This window comes from Malus domestica, chromosome 14, assembly GCF_042453785.1.
Source record: "Malus domestica chromosome 14, GDT2T_hap1".
In the NCBI taxonomy this organism is placed as follows: Eukaryota; Viridiplantae; Streptophyta; class Magnoliopsida; order Rosales; family Rosaceae; genus Malus; species Malus domestica.
In genome coordinates, this window is record NC_091674.1 from 31,622,572 (window position 1) to 31,632,766 (window position 10,195).

The 10,195-nt window shown below is 40.4% G+C and overlaps 1 protein-coding gene across 1 annotated transcript; it reads left to right on the forward strand.

The window, feature by feature from the left end:
* The first annotated feature begins 7,974 nt into the window (after positions 1 to 7,974).
* On the forward strand, positions 7,975 to 9,610 carry LOC103415378 (probable aquaporin TIP-type alpha). The gene is made up of 3 exons (XM_008353713.3): positions 7,975 to 8,378; positions 8,620 to 8,870; positions 8,980 to 9,610. Exons 1-3 carry the CDS (start codon positions 8,249 to 8,251, stop codon positions 9,364 to 9,366), a joined length of 768 nt encoding a protein of 255 aa, XP_008351935.3. The 5' UTR covers positions 7,975 to 8,248; the 3' UTR covers positions 9,367 to 9,610.
* The last annotated feature ends 585 nt before the right edge of the window (positions 9,611 to 10,195 follow it).

The following is a 10,195-nucleotide window of genomic DNA, read 5'->3' on the forward strand; positions in this document are numbered from 1 at the left end:
AAAGCACAGTTAGCTAATAGTAACATTGCTTTGGAGGAGTCGGGTAGAATCTTCACTATCATGCAGACATACCATTCTAGGATAGCTGCCCTAGCCAAAGATGTAAAACTATTGAGCCGATTCTTATGTTACTTCAACATTTAATGAAATGAAAATGACTTCTTTAATCCACTTTAGTTTGCATTTCCTTGTTGAAACTCAACTATGTTGAGCATATAAGTTGACTTTTGGATCTCTTACACTGTCTAAACTTCTTCGATGTAACAATCCCTAACATCCCACAAGGTTGGGTGATATTTCTTCAAAAACCTAACATTAACTGGATGCCTTTGCAAGTTTCATTCCACATCTGCCAAGTAACATCCTCCTTTGTCTAGTACTTGGTTGATAATGAAGTGACTTTCCCAAGTCGGACTCCACTTCCCAAAGCCTCTGATTTGAGCTCCCAAAGGTAGCATTGCTTTCCATACTAATTCCCCCTCCTTGAAGGTTTTTAATTTTACTCTTTTATTGTATGCTCGAGCAAAAACTCTATTTCCTTCTTGAATCTTATTTAAAGCTTCAATTAGTGCTACATCCAAGCCCTCGACTTCTTGACACATAGCCTGAATGTATTCCTCATTGTGTAGCCTGAATTGGTTTTGAATTCTAATAGAACTCACATTTATTTCCATGGGGAGCATAACGTCTTGCCCGAAAGTTAGGGCGTAAGTAGTTCTAGTTGCTGTCCTCTTGGAAGTTCTGTAAGCCCACAAAGTTTCTCCTAATTTCTCATGCCACTTCTCTGGACTCTCGGCTATCATTCTTTTAATAATGTTCACCAAGATCTTATTACTGGCCTCTGTTTGAGCATTTGACTAGGAGTAGTAAGGACTAGACTGAATCATCTTTATCTTGAACTTACTTGCAAACTCTTCTACTTCATTTGAAATAAAAGATGGCCCACGGTTTGTGACAATTCTCTCGGGCACCCCAAATCTGTGTAGGATCTTGGTTTCAATGAACTTTTTTATTGCAGTTGAGGTGATAGTTTTTACAGCTGAAGCTTCCATCCACTTGGTAAAGTAATTTGTGGCCACAATTATGAATGTGTCCCTTGCTAGAAGCTGGATAAATTTGCCTGATGAAGTCCATTGCCCATCCTCTAAAGGGCCAACGCTTGACCATGGTGTTCAAAGGAAATTAGGGCACATGTTGGAGAGGTCCATACCTTTGACATTCTTTACATCCTCGGGCATAAGCCTTGTAGTCTTTCTCCATTTCATGCCAGAAATAGCCATATCTTTTAAGCAACCATCTCATCTTAGTTCCAGCTTGATGTGCCCCACAGATTCCTTCATGTACTTCGACTATTACCCTCATTGATTCTTCCTGGCCTAAGCACTTCAGCAGCAGTCCATCTGAAGTCTTTCTTAGTAGATTTTCCTCCCACAAAACATACTAAGTTGCTTGTCGTCTATTTTTCTTACTTGTAGGGAAGGATGGATCTTTCAAATACTGAACAATAGGTGTCATCCAATCCTTTATCTCTATTTCTTCAGTCATCACATCTAGGCTAAATCCCCTTTCAAAGATAGACGAGAGATTTCTTTTCTGAACTTCTATATCGCATTCAAACTTTCTTTCTTGGATCTCTGCTCCAGATGCCAATTGTGCCATCTCATTGGCTTTTGCATTTAATTCTCTAGGGATATAGCTTACTGATATTTTAGTGCCCCAATAACTTAACAATTGAGTACCACTAAGTAATAACCGGCCATGGTGATGTGTCTGCATTTGTATTCTCCATTTAACCGATTGATCACCAATTCTAAGTCACCAAACACCTTAACTTCAGTTGCCCTTAACACTATTAAGATTTCTAGGCCAATTATGAACGCCTCATACTTTGTCCGATTATTAGTAGTCTCTTGATAATCTAGGAGGAATGAATAATAATGGTGAGCACCATTGGGATCAATGATAACACTCCCAGCTCCAGCAACATTTTGATTGCAAGATCCATCAAAATTCAATTTCCAAGGAGTGATCCAGAGACTAGCTATTCTTTTTATCTCTTGCTGGATTCATTCTTTTCTGCTCGAGAAGGCTTTGCTTGGTGGGATCCATACACTGACTACCTCCAGAGTTCCTGGGATGTTGATAATCTCATTATGAGACTCTTGGTGCTCGGCCAAGAAGTTTGCAGTTGCTTGTCCCTTGATCACTCTTTCAGGCATATACTGAAAGCTGAACTCAGAAAGTGCTAGAATTCATTTTCCAATCCTCCCAGTTAGCATTGCTTTTGACAGCATGTACTTGATTACATCTGTCTTGGTGATGATGTGAATGTGGCAAGTCAACATGTAATGCCTTAACTTGCAGGCAGTAAAGTATAGAGCCAAACACAACCTTTCTACTGGTGTGTATTTTGTCTCTACCTCAGTAAGGATTCTACTAAGGTAATATATTGCTTGTTCCTTCCCACCTTCATTATTTTGGGCCAGTAAGTTTCCCATTGACTTTTCAGAGGCAGAAACGTAAAGTTTTAAAGGCTTTCCTCTCTGAGGTGGCATGAGCACTGGTGGATAGGCTAAATAAGTCTTTATGATATTGAAAGCTTCCTAGTGGGATAGTCCCTACTCAAGCTCTTCTTTGTCTTTCAATCTTAATAGGGGAGTTAGCGGCTGAATCTTGCCCGCCAAGTTAGCAATAAATCGAACCAAAAAGTTGATTTTACCTAGTAGCCTTTGTAACTATACTTTGTTGGTAAAATGAGGTGATTCCATTATTGCCCGAGCTTTGTTCTTGTCAACCTCTACACCTTTTTGATGAACAAGGAATCCCAAAAAGTTGCCCGACTTGACCCCAAAATCATATTTCTTAGGATTCATTTTTAGTTTATAGATCCTTATTCTTGTTAAGGCTTGTCTGAGGTCTGCCAAATGCTGTTCTTCAGTTTTAGACTTCACCACGATATCATTAATGTATACTTCCATGCTATGACCAATCAAGTCATGAAAAATGGCATTCATCACTCTTTGATAGGTTGTTCTAGCATTTTTGAGCCTGGATGACATCGCCAAGTATTCATATGCCCCAAAATGACATAGGCACCTAAAAGCTGTTTTGTGTATATCTTCTTTAGCCATTTTTATCTGATTATAACCGGCATTTCCATCCATTAAAGATAGGACTTTGTGTTTGGCAAATGCATCTATGGATAAGTCAACCATGGGTATGAGATATTTATCTTTAGGCGTGGCTCCATTAATGTTTCTATAGTCAACACAACACCGAACTGCATTAGTTATAGCTTTTAATACAGGTACAATGTTGGCCAACCACTCGACATATTTGGTAGGCCTAATAAATCCAGCCTTTACCAGCTTTCTAATCTATTATTTGACTTTTTCTTCGATATCTTTTGACATCCTCTATGGTGCTTACTTTATAGGTTTATATCCCTCATTAATAGGCATTCTGTGTTCTACTAAGGTTGAATCTAAACCTAGCATCTCGGTGTAATGCTAAGCAAAACAGTCTTTAAACTCATACAGAAGGCTGACTGCCTTTGCTCGATCTTCAACTTTCAACAGGCCATTGATTTGTATAAGTCTTGGATCTTCTTGAGTCCCCAAATCAACGGTTTCTAAGGGGTCTTGTACCTCTGGTGGTGGCTTATCAGGTTCTGCACACAAAAATTCGACAAACTCTGGACTCTCAGGCAAATCTTCTAGCCTATCTAGGTCATATATACATTCAGCCATTTGTATGGCTGCCTCAAACTCTCTTCCAAAAAACTTTTCTTCACTTTTGTTCTGGCTGCTTGAAGTTTCTTCCTTTTGTTCCTTGGCCAATCTCTCCCTTTCTTGATAATTTCTTCTGTCGGCCTGTCATTTGGTCTCCTTTCAGCCTTTACTTCCCACGTGGCTTTTCCTTTTCCTTTCTCAGCCCAAGTCAAGTTGATCATGTTGATTTGGGCTACTGGGAAATGATTCGTGTCAATCATCATATTGGCCTGGGGTTTCTCCAACAGTAATTTTCCCTTAACTATGAAGTTTTGTATCCAATTCTTGAACTAGACACAGTTAACTATAGAGTGGTCAAAAGTGTAGTGCAGCTTGCAATACTTCTTCCCTCTCAATTCCTCGGGTTTAGGCAATTTTTTAGTGCTGTCGGGCACAATTACCTTTGCCTGCACCAGCTCTTCATAGATCTCGGAGGCTTTGGTCAAATTAAAAGAGTAATTCTGGTATTTAGGGGGCTTCATGGGGACAAGTCCACCATCATTCATTACCACCTTCTGATCTTTGACTGGTTGGACTAACCCGTTCATTATTAAAGGTTTGAAGGGGATAGTCATCTCTACCGTGCATATGTCCACCCTTTCTCTTCCATGGCCATCATTTTCTTATGGTTCTGCTCCTTCAAACTCCACTTGGTGAATTGCAACTTTACTTTTGTAGAAATGAGGCAACTTAGATGAGTGTTTCACTTGTTGTTCTTCAAGTAATAATTTCTCATACTTTGTGGCTGCAATTACTAATTCTTGCAACTTATTGAATTGTAGATCATAAAACTCTTTTCTCAAAGGTAGCCTTAAAGCCTTCTGAGCAACGAATATAAGTTGGGCATGATTGATAGGGAATTGACACCTTATTCTTGTCCTTTTGAACCTCATCATGAAGTCTTTTGTATACTCATATTTGTATTACTTCACTTCCACTAGGTCATTGATATACATCTCAGGCTCCATCCTATAGAACTGTTCATGGAAAGCCATCTCCATTTGCCCTTAGTTAACAATAGAATTGGGGGCCAACCGAGAATACCATTGAGATGCTAGGCCAACCAATGAGTTCCCAAACAATCCTAGGCAACAGAGAATACCATTGAGATGCACCACTATCCTTATTAACTCAGCTAACTTATCTCTGAGCTATTGGTTAACTGTATTGTTGTATGGGGTATGTGGGGCTCTCCATTTCAGGCTGCGATCATTGCCAGAGAAGGTTTCCTTCTTTGGGTCGGGCTGTCTCCACTTGGCATCCCCTCCAGTACTGGTCAATGGTGGGGGCTTATAATGAGGAGACTTGTCTACCTTGGCAGGCTCGTTTTTTCCACTGGATTCTCCGATTAACTAAGGCATCCTATACTTCATTCTTTCCTGCCTGCTCTGCCCTTACTACCTAGTGAAAATAATAGGAGGTCGAGCAGCTCTGCTTCCAGGATCTCCTCCAACACTGGCTGACTAGCTCCATATCCTTCCTTGTTTTTCCTTTATCCCTCTTTTCCTCAAGGAAAGGAAATAGGGGGACAATTGGTTCTTTCTCAGGGCTAGCCTCTCTCTTCACTTCATTAGCATAACCATTTTTTGGAGTAGAGTACTTCAGATCTAATCTTCATTGTAAACTCCCTCTTAAAGAACATAGTCTGCTTACTTCTCCTCTGGTTTCCAGAGTGATATTCTCTATACTTTTCAGCATTTGTATCATGGTGGCTTGCAAATCTTCATTGGTTACCTTTCATCCTGACTTCTCAGATGAAGTCGGGCTTTCTAGAATAGCTGGTCCTCGTAAGGAGGGGAAATCTTATGGATGATCTATCATGCTTGACCTTGGTAGACATTGGGGTGGCCTGTATTCTATGTTCCACCTGAAGGTTTTCTCATTCCTTCTTCTTATTGGCATACAAGACTAAATGGGGTCCCATTGGGCGTGCCAAAACTATGTTCGGGTGAAGATTTCTCTAGAGAAGGATTCTCGGACCTCAGCATAGCTTTCCAAGGGATTGGCATTTTGGATGTGTAGTCGGGCTCTTGCTTGTTGATGTGTTACAAGAAGATGACAAAGTTAGTTCTAAAAGGTGCATTTGTGGGGCCTTAGGTGTAAGCCTTGAGGCTCGCAATCAAAACTAACTAAGTGCTAGGCGTGCCACTGCTATCTCAGTATAGCAGATGTAGAACAAATGTGTTTTTAGTCGATTACTTGCGCCCAAGTTACTCAGACTTCTTGTTATCACAGGATTGTCATGGATGTGTTAAGTCCATGTTAAGTTCTTTTTCTTGCCTTGTAAATAAGGACTTTTAGTTCATAGTCTTGTATGTTCGAATGAAAGGAGTCCAAAGCCCTTTTTAAGCTATTTGTTTGGTCTTAGATTGATTTTAATGAAGACATATTCATTAAACTAATCAGATCCAAATACAAATAAGACTCTTAAAGTAGGAAAGCAGGTGGATATGACTTGAATACATACTGGAGAATGCATTAAATAATAGATCTACAAATTTAGAAAATAAGCAAAGAGCCTCGGGCAAGATTTCACCTTGTCCGGCAAGGTTGAACCTCTTGCAATCACTTCTCTTTGAATTAACAGAGGTTTATATGCTAAAAAGGGATGGATGGTAAACAAGTTTACACAAGAGAATCAATACTACGCCACTAAGAGAGATAACAGAGCTTTAAACTGGACAAGAGATAGCTTCGCTAAAAAGGACTGAATCTAGGTTGATTTCAGCTTTTGAATGCAAATCTGGCTTAAGAGCAGAGTTTGTATGTTTGTTTGTTTGATTGGTTGAGTGTCCTTGTCTTTGGGGCCTCATCCTCTTTTTATAGGCAGATTAGCCCGACTGATGTACCTTTGTTCTTGCTCGAAAGCACTTGGAGGGTAGTGAATCATCAGCTTTTTACTTGTAATGCCATTGAAAAGTGTTCTTTGGCTGGTAGTAGGTTAGTCTCCATCATTTGTCACTTCAATGGTAAGCACGTGGCTTATATCTTGGCTAAGAAGGCTTCAATATGCCCTTGGGCTTGATGCTGGGCTTCGGGCAGGTCCCCTTTAATTAGGCACTCTTGGGCTTTCCTTCATCTAAGTCCAATGTTCAAATATTAACCCAAACAACTTTCCACTTTTGCAAGTTTGATTGAGTCAGTAAAGCATTCATACAACACCGCCAAACACAAATATTTACTTTCGTAGGCATACAAGCTTTCCAAAGAGCCTTCCGCAGCCATTTAACCCCTGCATCCATTGTAGAACTTGCAAGTCCCGTTCCATAGTCCTCACTGCTTGAATGAGCCACATGATAAGCAGACTTCGTTGTGAAAGTACCATTCTTCTCTTTAGTCCAAATTAAAGTATTTGGAGTCCGGAAATAACTAAGAGGGATACTCAAAATTAGTGCCGCTTCCTCCTTACTAAAAATACTATTAACCAAGCCCTCATTCCATTTGAAACCCCCATCCTCCATTAATAACCCATTGACCGTAATGGTAGACGCAACACCCGTCGTAACTGGGCTTAGAACCTTAAGGAACTGTGCACGGGATAACCAGCTGTCCCCCCATATTATAAATTAACACAAGTACTAAATTAAACACACACAGCTTCCTCCAATCGTCTTGTGTCATTCAGTCACTGTGATAGGACATCAAAAGATCGAAGTCCTATATCATCTGTTTCACTTGAAGAAAACACTAACCCCTTATGTTAATGGATGTGTCTCGCATACTCGGAATGAAGTTTAGTTCCTCTTATACTGAATTGTTTCATTATTAATTACAATGAGATATTTTATATAAAATATCATACTTATCGGATTGTGCAAGTAAGTAAATTTAAAATAATATTAATGTAATTAATAGTAAGTCGTTTTAGACAAAAGTAAACAATAAAAATCTATCAAATAAATGAGCATATCTGTGCTAGTCTAGTGGTGGCTAGCTGACAGTAAATAGTTAGTTACTAATAAAAATAAAAGGAATTAACTCTACAATTAAGGCATGCAAAACAGTGCAGGGCAGAGATAGAGATCATCGGGATGATGCCATTCCATATTGTAAGACTTTTTTAGTTCGATTTAGCAGCTTACACATGATCCCTACGTGTCACTGTTCCTGCATGGGGCTGCCCAACTGTCCCAGATGAGTCCAACCGCTCTTGGCTAATTTAAGACTACAGACCTCCACATTTCAAACATGCAATGACCCTCCTCCTCACTTCTCCACGCACACATACATATTCTCTCTCTCTCTCTCTAGTTTTAAAGAGATCTATCTGGATATATTCCTCTAGCTCGATCTGCCTGCCTTCTTGTTAATTTAGTTAATTATTAGTGAAAGAAGCAGCAGCAACTGTGCAGTGCAGGTGTACGTAGGCAAGTAAACAAACAGCAGAATATTCCGTCCGGCAGTTGACATCGCTCGTTCCATCTCCATATATTACTAACTAAGAAAGAGAGTTCTTGCGTTCTTTCATCGTCGCCAGCATGCCTCGTAGATATGCCTTTGGGAGGGCTGACGAGGCCACCCACCCTGACTCCATCAGAGCCACTTTAGCTGAATTCGTTGCCACTTTCATCTTTGTCTTTGCCGGGGAAGGCTCTGCTCTTGCCCTTGGTATGATATCTAAACAAATCTAGCTTGTTGCATAATAGCGACGTCATGAACAGAAAATTAATCAAGTAATCATTCATTCTGTTAATTAGCTCTTTTCATATGTTAATATATCTATATATCTATGCATGTGCATGTTTCGTTGATATTCCTGCACAGATCTACACGAAATGAGACATGCCATCATCATCCCTCCTCCTTGACTAAAACTTGATAATCTGTTTCGCAACTAATTAATTGGCAGGGAAGATTTACAAAGATAGCGGCACGTCAGCATCTGAGCTGATAGCCATAGCTCTTGCACACGCCTTCTCTCTCTTTTCCGCCATCTCAGCCAGCATTAACGTATCTGGTGGCCATGTCAACCCTGCTGTAACCTTTGGTGCTCTTCTTGGTGGAAGGCTATCCGTTGTTCGCGCCCTATGCTACTGGGTTGCACAGCTTCTTGGGGCTATTGTGGCTTCTCTTTTGTTAAGGCTTGTCACAAATGGCATGGTAATTATTCCGTTAAAAAGTTAGCTCGCTTTGCTACAAGCTAGCCCTTTTCATTCTTAATTATTACAATTATAGCTTAATGATCAATTAATTTTATATTACTATTCAGAGGACAGTGGGGTTCAACGTGGCCTCTGGAATTGGCGAGGGGCATGGGCTAATACTAGAAATTGTATTGACATTTGGGTTAGTTTACACCGTGTATGCTACTGCCATTGATCCCAAGAGGGGTAGCTTGGGAACCATCGCACCTCTGGCCATTGGACTCGTTGTAGGGGCAAATATCCTGGTGGGTGGGCCGTTTGATGGGGCATGCATGAACCCGGCAAGGGCGTTTGGACCTGCACTGGTAGGGGGGAGATGGAGGAACCACTGGATCTACTGGGTTGGACCATTTCTAGGAGGCGGGTTGGCGGCTCTCATATACGAGTATATGGTCATACCAACAGAGACGCCACCCCACACTCACCAGCCCTTAGCTCCTGAGGATTACTAGTCAGTATGTCTGTTAGCTTGGCGCTTAGCCCACGTATGCACTGTAATAATACCAACATATATGTGTCAGCTGCTCCCTTTGCCATTAACACTTCGAGTGTTTATGTTCGATTTTATGTAATTTTCCTTCTTTTTGTTTGGCAACTTTTGTGTTGGAGTTTGTCTTCCGTTGTCTAAAACCTTATGTCCATCGTATGCATATGTGATTGTAAAGCTAATAAAGTGCCGTGGAGTTTCTTTGGCTATTTTTATTTCATACTGGGTCATATATGTAAATGACGCTAGCATGTGCATTATAGAATGTAAGTGTGGTCGCAAACCAATGTTGCTCATTTACTTAGCTTGGGTGTAAATGTATACCCGTAGTTGCTCATTTCCGTCGTTTCATGCAATGTGGATACCCCTTTTTCAGAAATTGTAATGTGTATACCCCATTTGGTTCATTTGATGCAATTATTCGTGCAGCAGCATAATAAAATATGATTACATCTGAAGACAAAACATACAAAACAACAATTCCACCAGAACACAAAGGATTGACTTGGTCCGGTTTGGAAGGTGAAGAGGGCTTGGAAATTCAACCAATAACCAAAAAGAGGTATACACAAAGCGCTGTCTTGGGTTAGGAAATTCATGAGCAAGTAACAACCTTAGAGTCGTTTGGTGCCCCTTACTAAGAGGGGCTGGATGGGCTGTGACAATTATATCCTTATTTGGTACATCAGTTCTTATTAGATCCGGTAGTTTTTTACATACGACACGGTGACACGATACGAAAATAACAGGTTTCGGGTCAACACGATAACTAATTGGGTCATTATCGGGTGACC

Excerpts from the sequence above, each read along its gene's own strand:
- LOC103415378 (XM_008353713.3), top strand. The coding sequence starts at position 8,249 with ATGCCTCGTAGATATGCCTTTGGGAGGGCTGACGAGGCCACCCACCCT. Across the intron at positions 8,379-8,619 it reads AGGCTCTGCTCTTGCCCTTG|GGAAGATTTACAAAGATAGC; the intron begins GTATGATATCTA and ends ATTAATTGGCAG. Across the intron at positions 8,871-8,979 it reads GGCTTGTCACAAATGGCATG|AGGACAGTGGGGTTCAACGT; the intron begins GTAATTATTCCG and ends ATTACTATTCAG.